General features: G+C 39.4%; 2 protein-coding genes and 1 long non-coding RNA gene across 4 annotated transcripts; all 3 read right to left on the bottom strand.

The window, feature by feature from the left end:
- Window positions 1-186: 186 nt before the first annotated feature.
- On the bottom strand, window positions 187-3,359 carry LOC126594196 (pre-mRNA-splicing factor 38-like). The gene is made up of 5 exons (XM_050260415.1): window positions 2,941-3,359; window positions 2,173-2,294; window positions 1,953-2,043; window positions 1,608-1,805; window positions 187-776 (listed from the first exon to the last, which is right to left on the bottom strand). Exons 1-5 carry the CDS (start codon window positions 3,228-3,230, stop codon window positions 353-355), a joined length of 1,125 nt encoding a protein of 374 aa, XP_050116372.1. The 5' UTR covers window positions 3,231-3,359; the 3' UTR covers window positions 187-352.
- A 903-nt stretch (window positions 3,360-4,262) lies between these two features.
- On the bottom strand, window positions 4,263-12,823 carry LOC126593196 (topless-related protein 3-like). Of its 2 annotated transcripts, none has more exons than XM_050259127.1 (25): window positions 12,481-12,823; window positions 11,392-11,571; window positions 11,187-11,300; window positions 10,470-10,628; window positions 9,814-9,994; window positions 9,578-9,707; window positions 9,087-9,202; window positions 8,841-8,976; window positions 8,598-8,707; window positions 8,374-8,443; window positions 8,226-8,299; window positions 8,032-8,127; window positions 7,865-7,957; window positions 7,415-7,542; window positions 7,075-7,309; window positions 6,816-6,986; window positions 6,639-6,725; window positions 6,386-6,538; window positions 6,183-6,293; window positions 5,925-6,104; window positions 5,713-5,841; window positions 5,507-5,602; window positions 5,045-5,227; window positions 4,787-4,962; window positions 4,263-4,692 (listed from the first exon to the last, which is right to left on the bottom strand). In XM_050259127.1, exons 1-25 carry the CDS (start codon window positions 12,558-12,560, stop codon window positions 4,473-4,475), a joined length of 3,408 nt encoding a protein of 1,135 aa, XP_050115084.1. In that variant the 5' UTR covers window positions 12,561-12,823; the 3' UTR covers window positions 4,263-4,472. The 2 variants fall into 2 exon arrangements, with proteins under 2 accessions (XP_050115084.1, XP_050115083.1); XM_050259126.1 differs by having other exon boundaries at window positions 8,586-8,707.
- LOC126593197 (uncharacterized) lies at window positions 9,281-9,565 on the bottom strand. The gene is made up of 2 exons (XR_007612892.1): window positions 9,380-9,565; window positions 9,281-9,347 (listed from the first exon to the last, which is right to left on the bottom strand). It is a non-coding gene; the product is annotated as an uncharacterized LOC126593197 (long non-coding RNA).
- Window positions 12,824-16,346: the final 3,523 nt, after the last annotated feature.

The following is a 16,346-nucleotide window of genomic DNA, read 5'->3' on the forward strand; positions in this document are numbered from 1 at the left end:
TTGTTAGATGGTTGAATTTACCATATTTCTTTAGTTTTCGACGTACATGCAACCAGGATGCCAAGGTGGCAGAATCCCAAACCAATCACATGATCGGAGTGCGATAGGCTTGAAATACCGCCACCCTAGATTCCCGGTTGCATGTCTGTTCTTCTCATCATGAGAGCAGTTGATTCTCGGAAAAGATAACTCGAACAAGGCATGTATTAATCGTTAAATCAATCTCTCTATACGAACTTTGGTGCTAATTAATGGATGTACAACAGATACTGAAAGCACGGACAGCAGAAAGTCTTACGTTGTAAAAAGACAGTTCAGACACATTGACGTGAACTAGTCACCAGGATTATCACTACTTCAGGGGTTTCAACCCAAGAGATGCTCGGAGTCTGTTTGCTTCGGCAATCTCTGGATCCGGATGGTCTGTGCCATCATCCTTCTTCTCCTTCTTCTTTTCTTTCTTCTTCTTCGGTTCCTCACGATCAGGTCTCCTGGGACTAATGCTGCGGGCATGTCTCCTGCGATCTCTATCCACACCATCACGATCTCTACTACGACTTCTGCTCCTTGAATGGCTCCTCCTCCTGCCACGATCCCTCCCTCGCCTGTCCCAATCCCTATCCCTGTCCCTATCCCTATCACGACCATAATCCTTTTCGTCTCTTAGCCGATAATGGTCTCGATCCCTATCCCTGTCTCTGTCCCTCTCTCTTTCACGTCCACGATCCCTGTCATAATCTCTATCCCTTTCATAATCTCTGTCATAATCTCGGTCCCTATTTTAAGGGGGGGGAGAAAGAAACAGAAATGACAGTGTTAGCTTAAAAATGACAGCTCCAATCCTTTAACAAGGGAAAGGATAGCAGAAAAAGCAATTACAAATGAAAGGACAGCACTAAAATGAAATTAAACACAGGTGCCAAAAATGAGCAACCATGGCTTTCAAATAACCACGTCATGGAAATAATTCTGAAAGAACTTATGATTCTCAAAATTTTACGCCTGAATCGCCATCAAATCACAGCTATAACACAGTAAATTATACTCTAATGCCAAATAAGGAAAAAGAAATAGCAGACCAGGAAACCACATTTATCCTGCAAGCAAAATGTATGATCCATCATACTTCTCACTGCACACTGTCAGTGCAGAGAAACCTGGCAGGATCACTGATATCACTATAGGAAGCCATCATATTACACCTACGGCCTAAAATGCCATGGTAGAAACCTCAATTACATATGAATGTACTAGACTGTATTTTTATAGTCAGGCAACAGCTTCCACTTCATAAATAATAAACTCATGAGGTAAAACAAGTCTAATAATTCTCACAAACATAAAATCAGTTTTGACTCTCATTTACGAAACAAATATAAAATCAGTTTCAACCTCTTTTAAGTGTTTTCTTATGCCTCACCTCTTACTTCTTGTGTTCTATTTTCACCAAAACTTCACTTTACCCCATATGGGTTAAAAGCAAAAAAATCCTAAAACCATCTCCATTCACATATAATAGCACAAAGAATAAGAACCTAACGAATGTAACATACTTAAAGATATCAATAAATCTAACATTCTCAGAAACCACAAACAGGAAAACGAACCTGTATCTGTGACTGTCGCGTCTTCTATCCCTATCTCTTTCCCTGGCAGGGCTTCGACCACGATAATAATCCCTATCATGGACATCTTCATCCATTACATCAACTTGATCATTCTCCTCTTTCTCTTCCTCCTCCTCAAAGTCCTCCTCCAAAGCACTTTTCCTGAGTTCCAATGAACCAGTTGCTTCGAGAGTCCATCTGTATATATAAAAAGGAATCACATATACAAACCTAAAGTTCAAAGTCAACTTGAAAAATTGTTTGATTAGTCTACAGCTAAAAAACAGGAAACGAAAGAGACCACCATGATAAAATCAACTTGAAAAATTGTTCCAATAAACAAACCTTTTTTTAATTCGTGGCATTGCAATGTCACATGAGTAATCTTTTGTGAGAAGTTCATCAATAACCTCATCCACATGCGTCAAGGTAAAATCTGATACAGCAAGAGATTAGCCATACTTGTGTTAGCATGCTCATAAATATTCCATAATAAGTATGGTAGCATAGACCAGTCATGAATAAGTAATCAATGAAATTTTCAGAGATAGATCATGTATCTTACTCCCATCAGGCAGTTTCCTCCTCAACTTCCGATAGTCATTGTACAAAGGCTCTAGGTACTGGTATGCATCAGTATCAGTTCCCGTAAGCCGCAAATAAAATGCACCAAGTATCCGAACGTACCTAAACCCAAATAAATAACGTTAAATCACATTAACGAGAAGAACTTAAAATGTTCCACGCCCACATGAAACTTGAAAAATAAATATATTCAGCATTAAGAATCATAAAGGCTACTGCTTCAGACATAACACTACAAAAACAATCTCCACCATAATACACGAACTTGCACTGTTATCTAAACCCTTTCTGTTTAAACCTTCCTAAACCAAAATTCACAAAGAAAAACTTTCTTTTTATACCATAAAAACTAGAAGACCCGATTACTTCCCGCCTTCTTTATTTACCTTCACCTAACACAACAGAGAATATTATATCTCTCCTTCATCTTTTACATAAAAAAACTAAGGTTATTCCTTTCATACTACAATCTAATCAACCCAAACCACCAAACTTATCCGATTTCAGTTAATTTTATCTGATATTATACTAATCAAACAAAAACCGGTAGGTTGATATCTGCATCCAAAAGAAAACAATGTCGAAATTGGGTTTATCATAAAAAGACCACAAATTCCAAATTCCCAGCCCCCTTTAACTCTAACTCTCCCAGCTACTAGAACATGCACATTGCCAATCATATAAGCCCATCCAAACAAAATTACAACAATTCTAATGAGCAATTAATTAATGAGACAGTGAAACGCACTTGTAATCGTCGTTTTTGATGAACTCGATGACGATCTCCTTCTCCGGCTGGATCTGAAGCATCTTCATCACGAGGCACATGAAAGGCGTGGGCTTGCGGTTTCCCCCGAAGGTGCCGCCGATGTGGTCGAGCTCCATGGCTTTGTCGACTAGGGTTTCGGCAGTCAACCCGAAGCACTGCTCCTTCCAGTACGTGTTCTGGTATATCTTCGTCCGTACGATCTTTTCCACCAGATTCTGGGGGTTCGTTCCCCTTATGTTCTTCGCCGACGGGTCCGTGCGGTTCGCCATCGCTGGAAGGCGTAGAGATTGAAGTGGACGAAGCTCTGGATTTGGGGGGCAGAGAGAGAGGGACAGATAAACCCTAACCCTAAAATCACAGCGAATGAAGGAAATATAGTTGCCGTTGGGGAGTTGGACGGTGCGTTTTTGTGTTGCAATACGAATTGTCCTCGCCAGGTTTAAAACGGAGTGTCGTATTTATGATAATTTGCAAATATCTCATGTGTATCAACTTTTGGTTTTAAATCTTGTTCTGATGTGCTGTTACGATCTTGTAGTATTCCTCTTTATTTGAAAGTGAAAAGTCTTAGGTTCGAATCTCGTGAATGACGAATTTGATATCAAATTAGACTACTTATTGTGTGGCTTCTCTCCCTTACTGTAAAAATATCGATGTACTTAAAAAAAAAAAATATTGTTTTGATGTTTTTAAAATGGGTTTTGTGTTAACCTTGGGCATAGGGAAATTCTTTTTGCGGAAATTTGGGGTGTATTATTCAGCTTGCAGCTTGCTTGAAATAAAGGATTTTGCGTCTTTTGGTGAAATATAATTCTATTAAGGTGAGTGATGACCATTCTCTTGGTGAATTGGTACAGGCTTGTCGTGTTTTGATGTTTTTAAAATGGGTTTTGTGTTAACCTTGGGCATAGGGAAATTCTTTTTGCGGAAATTTGGGGTGTATTATTCAGCTTGCAGCTTGCTTGAAATAAAGGATTTTGCGTCTTTTGGTGAAATATAATTCTATTAAGGTGAGTGATGACCATTCTCTTGGTGAATTGGTACAGGCTTGTCGTGAGTTGCTAGACAGAGATTGGAATTGTGATTTCCATCAAGTTTATTGTGAGACAAATTTTGTGATCGATGAACTGACTAACTTGAGTTTGTTGCATTCTCTTAGTCTAGTTTATTTTGATCAAGCTCTTGGCTCTTGACGACATCTCCTAGTGTCAGACGCTGTTGGAATCTCTAGACATCATGATGTTTTACTGTAGTTTCTCTTTGTTGAACGTTTAGCCCCGTTGTTTCATACAGCAGAGATATTTTAAATTCTAAATGAGGTAATCAAAACTTCTAATCACGACCGAATCTGATAACATCTTAATAAACAAACATCACATAAATACACATCGGATCATCTTTCTTTGGCCTAAATCGAGCTGACTAGCTGCCTACACCTAAATGCTACACAAAATGTCTTTGAGTTCTATGCAAGTAAATTACAGCCGAGGACTTGTGCCAAGAACTCGAAACTACTCTCGTCTTTGCATTTGATCGAGCGCGTGGTTGCTGGTGGTAGACGACGATGTTCTTCCATTAGGTATTCCGTTATCGAAAGGCGGAGACGAACCCCACTTCCCTTCTGATTCTTTGGGTTCAATAACTTTAACAGAACCATCACCCAACCCAACAGCAAACTGGGTTGGTTCTTGTGGATGTACTGCAACGACAAGCGGGTACATGGCTTGGCTTCTACAACGTAGAGCACCTCACGATTAATTAATGACGACGAGTTTAAGAAAAAATAATAACCTTGAAAGTTCGTGGTGAGTTTTCGACAGCTTACCCGTTCAAGACCGCTTGGGGTAAGTACGCTGATGGAGCAATACGGCATCTCAGTCTTAGGCTATCGGCATCAAACACCCCAATGTTACCGTCATAAAAGGCAGCATATATTAGTTGGCTGTTGCAGGAGTATGCTGCATGAGATATTGGCGCAGGAAGTGCATCTTGTGGAAGCCACTGAAATGGAAGGACAAATTCACAGTGAGCAAATCTGTTATCTGCCCTTGTTTATGTCAAAACATTCGAGCTAACTTTCTACCTGTCGTATGCGATCCATCTTCGAGGCATCATATATTGCTAGTTGTGTCTCGTGAACCACCAGCAAACGAATTTGATCGGAATGGAACTGCACTCGAGTCTCACCAACAGTTGCCTTTGCAGAAACCATATGAATTGCAACCGACTTCCTCTTCTCCCATGTATCAATGCTCCACACACAGAGCTGCACGTTGTAGGTAAAAGTATACTTTAAATTTGGAAAAGACAAGACCATCAAGCATGGAAATGGGTCGATCGGCCTTTTATCAAAGTCGGCAAATAAGAAACCAATTCATTTGGCAATGGTAGATTAAAATGATACACAGCGTGTACTTGTTGCACATGTCCGCTTCAGTATTTTTCATTTCGAATCTGACATTTATAACAGTTTGCATAACAAAAATTCTCCGCGGTTAATATGAACGTGGTAAACAAGAACAAAAGAGCCAAGATTTTTACTTACTTGAGCATCAGCACCGGACGAAACGAGTATATTAAGATTGGTTGAGAAAGCTAAACCAGTTATCCGCTTTTGGTGACCCTTCAATTTTGATTTTACCTAAAATCAACAGATAAATCATGTAGGTCTTTAGCAATGCCACATACGAAATACAAATCTTTGAGGCGAGAAAAAGAATACGACCAATACGTAAAAATGGAAGCAATTACCTCATCAACTCGAACATTGTAAATGTGGATGGTAGAATCTTCCATTCCGATGGCCAGGATGTTATTATCCTGAGGATGGAATGCTAGGAAAGTGGAAGCAGGAGGAGGTGCCATGAATGTTGTCATCACCTACAATTCAAACAACACGAAGAACAATAAAAAAAGAAACCCAATTTTCAGAAAATTAGCTAGACATACACGTACAGATTTACCTTGAATGTCATCATGTTGAATAACGAGACCTTTCCGCCGCAAGCTGACGTTACATAAGAGTCATTCTTTGAGAGCGCTATGCATGGAATTGCTTCTTCAAGGTTGACGCCTGAGACATCGTTGGCCATAAGAAGACCACTGTTTGGTTGCCAATGCAGCGGAGCAACACTGGCTGTGGCCTTTAAACACACATACTTCAGAAGATTGCATTTACGAGAAAAAACAGATGATCGAACTTTTTCTAGGTTAGGTGTTACCTTTCCACTTGGATTTTGTTCATTACGGACCCACTTCCACAGCTTCTGCACACCATTTGACCCAAGTGCCAATATGCCAGCACCCGAATTTGTATATAGGAGTCGGACGACCTAAATTTAAATGCATTGGTTTAAGGATTGATTTCGTAGCAGAAAATATCTCGATAGAATATCATGAGCTTGAAGTACATAACATAACAGACCTTGCTAGAAGTATCGGTTGTGTCAGGCATGGTAACTTGCCGGCACTGTATAGGATCCTGAATTTCAGTCAACAGCCAGGGTTTAGGTTTATCCACTGCATCCTCTACGCTTCTGGGTTTGTCAAAACTTCTACTGAGGTGATCAACTCCAAGCTTGAGAGAGAGCCAAAGTAATCAAATAAACGCAACGCCACTTTAGAAAAAAAAAATTTAAAAGAAAAAGAAGATATTTACAAAAAATCGACTGACGTACAATAATTGGAGTAGACCTAGCAGGAGAGTTCCTTTCCAGTTTACAATTGACCGCATTAGCATTTGTAACAGAGGCCGAGCCGGATGCCTGAGACAAATAAAAGGGTTCTCAAAGTTGTAAATAATGAAAAACTTGGTAACGAATTCACAAAGAGAAGCCTAAATAAATGATCGAAACCTTGATAGCAGTAGATTCAAAGGGAGGCCTTAATCCTTCAAAATAAGCGGTGGACTCGATAGCTTTCAAAGATTTAACCCCAGCAGCATTTACAAGTATTTTGAATCCATTGTCTGCAGTTGTGACAGCAAGAAGATTTCCTTCCTTGTTGAATCTCAAGCGAGGGAGGCTCTGAAACATATAATATGATAACATCATGCCTTCATTCGACAACTAGGGGAGTATAAGCGATAAACTAGAATTACAACAACATACTGACCGGAATTCCACCCTCGGCGTCTGTGCTAGTCATAACATTGTTATTGTCCATATCCCAAAACTTGATCTGGCTATCTTCGCCCACAGCCAAAAAATGATTCCGTGTTGTGTCGAACTGCACAATGCCTGCTGATTTCTTTCTGAGTCCAGAATATGTTCTCTTTATTGCTCCTTCACTTTCATTCCATTCAACTAGATACGAGTCTCCCTCTTTACTTGTTCCACAAGAGAACAATCTGAAAGATAATTGGACACAATGGAACTTACATAAGTTTTGATACGACATTTCAACTTGACGTCATAACTCTTACATAGGGTCCATCTTTTAAAATTTTACATACCGACTTCCATCTGCACTGTAAAGCATTGTGGTACACGACTGGCCAGGAGCATCATAGTCAACTCTTGAACCCATGTTGTCATACAGCCAGGCCTTTATTTTCCCATCAGTAGCAGTTGAAAATATGAACTGAAAATTCAAGCGTACACCAATTACTGCACGTGGTAATGAACAGAAGACAAGGTAGCAGGGTAGTAGACCATACGCTTCAAAATAAGTTTCAAAAAGATCCCCTCAACCAATAAATCAAAGTAATTAGTTGTTTCAGATGAGCAAAATCCAGAAAAAATATGTTCTATAATTCCCAAATAGTTGCTTCAAAATTCTAAAAATTCGGTAAATCAGCAAAACCATGCGAATTTAAGCTAGCTTAATCGAAAACATTTGCTTCCCAAAAACTAGAAAGAAACTGATTAAGCACACGAAGGCATTCGCTGTTTTGCAAACATACCTGAATGCTCTCCTTGTAATGAGGACAGATCGAATAGACGGGAGCAACATGACCTTCAAAGTTATATAGCTTTCGTCCAGTTAAATCCCATACCTGTTTCACTTAATTTAGATAAAGGGGAAACTTTGTACACAAAACGAATCTGACAATGAGAATTCTAATTCTACCTTTATTATCTTGTCGTCTCCACAGGTCACAACACACAGTTGTTTATTTGGATGAGCAAAAGCTAAGTCGTTCACAGCACCGATATGGGCATCAACCTGTGAAAAATAAGGGATGCAATTTCAGCAGCTGTTACAAATTTAACCTTCTTGATCAATTTAAAAAAAAATATATATATATTGTAAAATGATCACACCTCCAAATGTTGGCGTAGATCATTAGGTGCAGTATAAGCATACAAGTGCATCAAATGTTTGGTAAATGCAACCCCTGCGGCAAGAAAAACAATAAGATACACAAAACAAAAATTCAAGAAACATCTTCAATCTTCGAAATGTACATACCCACGAAACTCCCATCTGGACTCCATGTAACACGGCTGACAGATATGGGTGTGTCTTTTGCAATTGTGGCCTGCATTAAAACTTAACCGTTACTATAACTGCATTTCAAATCCCCAAAACACTATATATACTTCCGTAAAATTACTTTATTTAACACCAGACGATACAAATATCATACCAAGCAAAATTTTGACAAGAAAAAAAGAACATAACTTAAAGATGACCTCAAATTGCAGTGAACATGCTGTCATATCCCATATCTTGAACGGCTTTGAAACCAACCTCTCCCGCGACATAAGTTCCCAAAGAGTAATGTCACCATTACTAGAACCAACTGCGAGGCATACGGTACAGAGGACTCAGAAGAGAATGGGGACAGCCCAGGGGCGATGCAACGTATTAAATGGGACCTTATTAATAATGCTACTCAAAGTTTAAAGGCCAAACAAGATGGCAAAATGTCACACCTAACAACAACGTATGGAGAGACGGGTGAAAGTCCATGCTTGTGACAGTAGATCCTTGATGCAAGGTAAAAGCCACTGTTCTGGGTATATCATCCAGTGACCAAGAACTTTGCTGTCTAGACGTTGGATATGCAACCTATATGTAAATCAGCGACAAGATTATTGCACACAGAAAAAAAAGAAGAAAAAAAAGGCAATTCCAAATATTCCAAAATTAGATACAAAACAGAATATTGTCTAGATTACCTCCTCAATAGATTGAACAGGTCGCAATCGTTTCATAAATTCATGATCAGCAGTCTGATAATCAACCATACTTGGGGCTGGTGGAGGTGTTCTTGGATGTTTCAAGATTGCAACGCCTTAAATTCAAAAATCGATTGTTACGACATATATATGCTAGGAAATGAGTAAATCTGCAGAAAGGAAATTCGTACTGAAAAAGATGAATTCATTCGATGATGATATCAATTGAATAACAGTAGAACCCATCAAGTAATATTATACCTAGCACTGCTAAGAGTTTTCAATTTGACTACCCACTGAAGTGAAATTTGAAAATTTATCCTAAGTTCATTCCACAATATTTGCAACACAGAACTCGAATAAAGTTGTAGAGAACATCAACATCACACATATATCCTTTTCCTTCTAGTTCTCTTGTTTTCCCAAAAGAAAACAAGAGAGAAATTATACTTAAAAAAAAAAAAAAAAAAAAATCCAAGTCAAGTTCTTACCTTGGTTCTGTGGAACGGGCATGGATGATGCATTAACAACGGCTGCTTGCACAGATGAAGAGACTGAGGAATTGACCATCCAACCTGCTAAAGCATTAGCATTCGCAGCAGCTGCACCGACCGAAAAGGGCTATACAAAGAAGATAATTATTAGTCCACACTTTTATATTCCTAAAGTATAATCAAGAAGGCCAAGAAAAAAAAGATCAATGCTTATGAGATGTATAATATCATACAGTATGAGCTCCGAGTGAAGGATAAGCAGTGGGTTTTACAACCGCGGCAACAGGAAGAGTAACAGGTGTAGGAGTAGAAGTATGAGGGCCATTTGAAGGTGTACATGTGTGATCAGTGAATAAAGTTTTGATGTCCGGATTTGGTCTTGGATTTTTGCATAACTGGTGCTGCCAGTTCAAACTACATGAAAGTGTCAGATCAGACAAATATCAGCTTAGCACAATAACCCGAACCATCGACAACTTTACAATATGACAATTTTAAAAGAACATTAGCCCTTCGAACCCTTACCAGGATCCCAGACTGCTATACGACCCAAAAAAAGCACAAAGGGCCTCTACTAGCTTATGATTTTCTTTCCCTTTGGAAAGAAGAGAAAGAAAACATGAAAAAAACACAAATGTTATTGATTGCTGATTGCGCACAATTTCAAAATAAAACCAGCTTGAGTCATTCAATCGTCGTTCATAAAGGCCACACAAAAATCTCTACATCAAAATTTAAAAAAAAATAAGAAAATAGTCAAATATTGGATTTTAAATCAAACATCATTGCACTTTGCACCACAAAACTACTGTTTGTAACACCTATGAGAGGAAAGAGAAGGGGGAAACCCAGTTTTTTTCATCCAAGAATATCGCTCTTGCGGTCTCACCTTTGGTTGATTAGAGTCCGCAGTCTTGATGTCTTCAGAGCGGGAAAAACAAGCTTTTCGCGAAAGAGGGGATTTGCTTCTATAAGTTTCTTAAGCTCTATCAACATAATGCTGCGAGCTGTTTTCGTGTCACCGTACTTGGAAAGCTGTTCATTTTCCCTGGTAGTTATTTCCAAAGAAAGAGATTAGTTACATACATGCACCACAAACAAAGGAGTTCTAGAGTATCAAAGAAAAACAAGCAATCCCATACAGCCGTGCATTTTCTTTCATTTTTTCTGCTAAATTTACGACATATGGCTGAGGAATTTGAACTTAGATCATTATCGAACAGGTCCGACAACCAATTGGCTACGCTCTTGCCACCCTAAATCTAGATCTCAATTGTCAAGATTACACATTGCATCTCCCTTATATATGCCGCTTTGGCTTTGTTGTAATAAAAACCGACATTAACAAGGCAGGCTTTAACTGATCTTGGTTGGGCAATTGGTTTGTTCTCTCGGGTTCCAAGTAATGCAATACTTTTTTGTAAGTAAGAAATTTAGTGAACAGATCAACCAATATCAAGGAGATTTGACCCCCAGTACGCAATGTAACTTGCTCACCCTTTTTTTCCAACTTTTCGTCATCAGTTAACGAGATCATAGAAGGAAGCATTAATCAACATAAAACCTTTGCTAAATATCAATACCCCCAATATATGCAAGGAATTACCTGAAATTTCCAAGAGTTAGAAGCTGCGTGATTTCTTTGAAAAGTTCTTCATTAAAGGTGGAGAACACTCTCAAATCGCTAACTAAGATTTCAACAGCCTTCGGCTTGTCTTGCCTACACAACAGAAAAAAAGAATATAGTCAAGCCGATAATTTTTTTCATTAGGCGAAGAAAGCCTAACAACAGAAGTAGACTTAAGGATTACCGATCAAGTGCTTCGAGATATTTCTGCTTCCTTATTTCGAAGAATATCTTCATAGAGTATCTGTTGTCATCAACTTTTGTAAATCCTGATAAGTACTTCTCCACTTCGTCCCATTCTCCGGCCTGAATTTTCTCTTCAAAGTACTTCATGTTGAAAAAGAATCCGGATTCTTTCTCAAGCCTACAACATAAGGTTGTCAACTTTTTCAATGAAATTTACAAACATCAAAGTAGACCAATTTTGGAGAGTAAGTAAGAAAATAAATGTCGATACGAGATCTTTAGCGGAAAATCAGTTACACACATGGAAATCATCTTGAAATTTTTGTCAAACAAGTGTTGTGAATCTTGCCTTCGTTTTCTACTATCGTTATTGTTTGTTTCCGTTGCATCTTGTGATCATTATTTACCAAACTAAATCGCAATTTAAACCAAACGGTTGCTTGACCAAGCTTACTAAACCAACTTAGATGAATTTCTCTATCATTATTGTTTTCCGTATATTCGTAGCTTCATCTTCCATATTTTCTTTACTTTCTCAATTTCTCTCACACTACAACCTCATTCATCATTCAATGAATTCAGATTTCAGATAGAGACGGATGACGCCTTGACTCTAATCCAGTAATCCTCACTAACCAACTAAGCTTAAATGCTACTATTTTCCTAAAATTAAGTAAATTGTACCCCTCTCTCCCCCCATTTTCAGCGCAATTTGCACCAAAACAACGCAATAAAAAACCGAAAGAAGGGACTTTACACATGCATATCATCCCATCTCTCAAAATTTACGCCAATGATGCATGTAAGAACCTCAATTGATCCCGTACGGGGGACTGAAATCTCCATCTTTAACCACTAAACCGGGATTACCACGGCCGGGTAAGCAAACACGAACAACTTCCATAAAAAATTAAAATTAACGACATAAACTTCAAACAACCAAAATCTTACAACCAGCACATAAATCCAAAACCACGCTCAAACGTACGTGTTTCCGTACATGCATGTGTGAATCCGTACACACACACGTGCACACGTGTACAATTGTGAAAGTATACATAGGATTTTGGGAAAGGTTTCAGCTTACCTGTGTACGGACTCGTTGAACTTCTCCTCCTCCAGAAATTGGAGTATCAGAAACACCAATTCTCTGCTCAAAGACGACATTTTTCGATCCTCAAACTCTCAGACCCCAAAGATTCCTCTGTTTTCCCGAACAAAAACCAGACCTTTCAACCTTCACTACACAAACAGACACAGATTAACGTTAAAATTACACACTCGATCCGCTTCGAACCTGAGTTCAGATAAAACTCAAGATCCCAGAAATCATCGATGTTTCTGACGATTTTGCCTCTCACGCTTCGAGGATTTCTAGGGTTTTAAAGACTGCACAGAGAGAGAGAGAGAGAGAGAGAGAAGAGAGAGAGAGAGAGAGATTTATAGAAGTCTCGCTGTGTTCGATGCAGGAGTCTTTCCCATTCTACTGACCTATCACTGATAAGTACAGTTGCCTATCGATAAGTGCTTGTGGTTATTTGCGTAGTTTCTGAACTTATCAACGTGCGTGGGGTGTCACGGATTCGAAATCAAAACATAAAACTTAGTTGAATACTCAGTACTCACGTCCATTCCAACACCACGCCTTTAATTTCCGTAAATTCGTACTGTCGCTCTCGAGTTTCGGGACACTAAATTAGCGGAGTTTAATGAAGGGAAGTGACAGTTTTTCTGTCGCTGATATATCGGGAAATAATCGGGAAACGAGATGAGCGGAGTTTCGGATAAGGTTCATTATTGGGACTCGACAAGCATGAATGGACGAGGTTGCTTACCTCAATAGACCTTTTAGTGTCCTTAAAACGCTGCTCGGTATTAAATTAAGTATTACTAGCATATGGGTACATACAAAGTCCGAGAGAAAATATGGGACCGGGAAGTTTTTATTTTTATTTTTTATTTTTTGGTTTTTTTATTTTTAATTAGAAATATGTTAGGATTACATTTAAGTGAGATTAAAAAAAAAAAAACAAAATTTGGTTGTGTGAAATTACATTTCTGCCTCATATTTCTTATTCATGTTATGTTTTAATTAGAGGGTTAAACTGGTAATTTCATAGAATTTTGGTTGACAATAAGTGTTTTATTAATTAGTAGAGATAATACAATTGGTTAGATATTTAAAAATAAAAAATTTTAAACACTTATATTGTAACCGTTGATATATAGAACTGCGTTTCCGACAAATAAAATTCTCTCCTCTTCTTTTTTCCCTCTCCTCCTTTCACTGTATTTTTTTTCTTCTCTCTCTAATGTTCTCTTTTTTATCTTTTCTTAAGGATAATCCACCGAATCAAGGGATTTGTGACGTTGAAATTTGATTCAATGGCTACAAACAGGGGCTTACTTTAAAAGTTATAATAACTTCAGCCGTTGGATCAATTTTCAAAGGTACGGATTCTTTAATTTGGTGAATTATGAGAAAAAAATTCGGAGATGATCCCCTTCCTTTTTTAAGCATTCAAACAAGAGAAGAGGAAATAAAAGATAAAAAAAGAAGAAGATAGAAACGTGGTCCTTCCTTCCTACACACTGAAAAATTGATCGCTTACCTCACTCGAGCTCGCCTCGATGTCTTACTATTGCTGTCGTGAAGTGTCCGTTCCTATGTTTTGTGTCGGCACGACTCGTCGCATTTATTTATTTGGGCCAGGCAACCAAAACCAGACGTAATCTACAAATGGCTGGGACGCCGCTGGTAGCCCAATAACACGAAGGGAATCGTGATCCCTTGACCAATTTCTGTGTGTGATGGTTACATCAGTAACTAAATACTGTATCTACATTTCATCTCTGCTCGACCACTGGTTCTACTGTGCGAGGTATTTGGGTAAGTTTCATGTGTCTTGATAACAACTATTGGTGTGGATGTTTATGTGCAAACATACGCACAAGTGTAGTGCAAACACATTGGCGTGCACAAACGTAGTGCAAAAGTCTTAGTTTTGATTGTAGGCTTGATTAATTGATGAATGAAAAATAAGAGTCATGTATCATAGTTGAATTCAAATTCATGAGTTGTATCTGTTCATTAGAACTTTAGGCAACGGTCATAATGTTTCAAAAATGGTGGCTTGAGTTCTATATAAACTCAAGCATCCCACTTATCTAATAGAATTAAGAAAAGAGTTTTCTCCAATGTCTTAGTAAAAATCTGAGTCGTGTATTGAGAGTACGGAATATATGAAGTTCGCCAGAGTCTGAAGATTGAAGTGCTTTGACTTTGGATCATAGATTGTTGAATCCTGGGAGATGAACGCCTATTGAACTACAAGCACAAGAGTATGAGAGATTTTTCAGTGTGAGTGGTACACTTGATGGTACACCACGTGTCACTAAACAAATGGTGGGATATGTGTGCTAAAAATTTAATACCTTAAAAAATACAATTTCTCATCATTCATATTAAAACACGTGGTGTACCACTCGTGTTCCCGTCACAACTAAAAATTTCTCCAAGAGTAGGGGCGAATTTCTGTCTTTAGGACATTGCATTGATGCAAGCCTCAATCTCTAAGATTGTCAGTTTTTCTAACTTTCTCTCTAGTTGTTTATGTTAATCTCATACTGTTGACCCTAGAAATTACAAAACCTACGTGGCGCGCAGGCCGAATATATTCTAAGCTAACTACGTCCTTCGGTGATTGCGGGGCGTGCCAACTCGTCGGCCGAGGCTCGGCCGAGGAGTGAATTTGTTGATGTTGCGTTGAGCGCGCTGCTGACTTCTGTGTCTTGCGATTGCGGCCGAGGAAGGAACAATTCTCGGCCTCTTGGGCTCTCGAGCCTGAAGACAAGGCTGCTATTTCTTACAAAGTTCACGAACCGAATTCGGCTTACAATGTGCCGAATGTAATAACTGTAACACCTCACCTCGCCGAGAAGGCTAATGAGATGACCTCGACCAACAAGGATTCGAAAACCCTTCTCGACCGAGACTTGGATAGGCAGTCGACCGTTCTCGCCGCAGTGCTGTTGATGCCAACGGAAGATACTGCGAGACCGACCGACTCTACGGTGACAGAGCTATCTATGCCGACTTAAGATATCACCGGTTGCTTCCACAATGCTGTTGATGCCAACGGAAGATGTGTCAGCGAAAAAGGAAAAGAAAAAGATCTCAAGTTGTGAGAGTTTGCGCAGGGCAATTTTGTATTGATTTTTGTGGGGTCTTTTCCATTGCTGAATGTCTTGTATTTATAGAAGCAGAACACCGAGCCCGAGTTCTAATCCTATTCGAACTAGGTTTCCTTCTCCGGATTAACGTTACCTCAATCAGTCCTACCTCTGCTAGGACTACGAATCTAGTCCTTAACTGAGCCGGATTCGCCTTCTAGTTTTACTGATCTCGTCGAGGGTCCCTATTGTATTAGGACTCGACTTGCACTCTGATTTAACCGATCTAGGCCTAGAAGCCCATGAGCTGAAGCCCCCATGACTTTCTCGCCGTAGTCTTCCCGGGCCGAAAGTGATACCTCCCTCGGCCCAAACTGCTATTTTGGGCCCAAACATTGCCCCCTCGCTTTTGAGGTCCTCGGCCTGAAACCTTCGGCCGAGTTTCGGCCTTGAAGAAGCGAATCTACCACTCAGGATCCCAATACCCGAGTTCCAAGGCGTATTTATTGAACATGATCGCACGATCTTGATCTTGCTAAACCACTCGCCACGTGGCATCCCCTAACATGGCCAATCCCCGATAATGACGTCTGAAGCGTGCGCCTGCCCGAACCGTCTCGTCATTATGACCACTATCTCAATCCGCGAGCCATTTCATCAGTCCGTAAGCCCTCCTGTCATCGTGCAGGCGTCGAACCGTCTTTCGTCATTAACTTCGCCGTCACACGCGATCGTGCGCCCCCAAAACCTAAAACCGTCGGTCTTCTCAACCGCATTCCC

This window comes from Malus sylvestris, chromosome 12, assembly GCF_916048215.2.
Source record: "Malus sylvestris chromosome 12, drMalSylv7.2, whole genome shotgun sequence".
In the NCBI taxonomy this organism is placed as follows: domain Eukaryota; kingdom Viridiplantae; phylum Streptophyta; class Magnoliopsida; order Rosales; family Rosaceae; genus Malus; species Malus sylvestris.

Coding starts and splice junctions, on each gene's coding strand:
- LOC126593196 (XM_050259126.1), bottom strand. CDS start 12,560: ATGTCGTCTTTGAGCAGAGAATTGGTGTTTCTGATACTCCAATTTCTG. Junction 7,958..8,031: donor GAGACGACAAGATAATAAAG/GTAGAATTAGAA, acceptor TAAGTGAAACAG/GTATGGGATTTAACTGGACG. Junction 4,693..4,786: donor CCCCAAGCGGTCTTGAACGG/GTAAGCTGTCGA, acceptor TCTACGTTGTAG/AAGCCAAGCCATGTACCCGC.
- LOC126594196 (XM_050260415.1), bottom strand. CDS start 3,230: ATGGCGAACCGCACGGACCCGTCGGCGAAGAACATAAGGGGAACGAAC. Junction 1,806..1,952: donor ATGCCACGAATTAAAAAAAG/GTTTGTTTATTG, acceptor TTATATATACAG/ATGGACTCTCGAAGCAACTG. Junction 777..1,607: donor CGCGACAGTCACAGATACAG/GTTCGTTTTCCT, acceptor CCCTTAAAATAG/GGACCGAGATTATGACAGAG.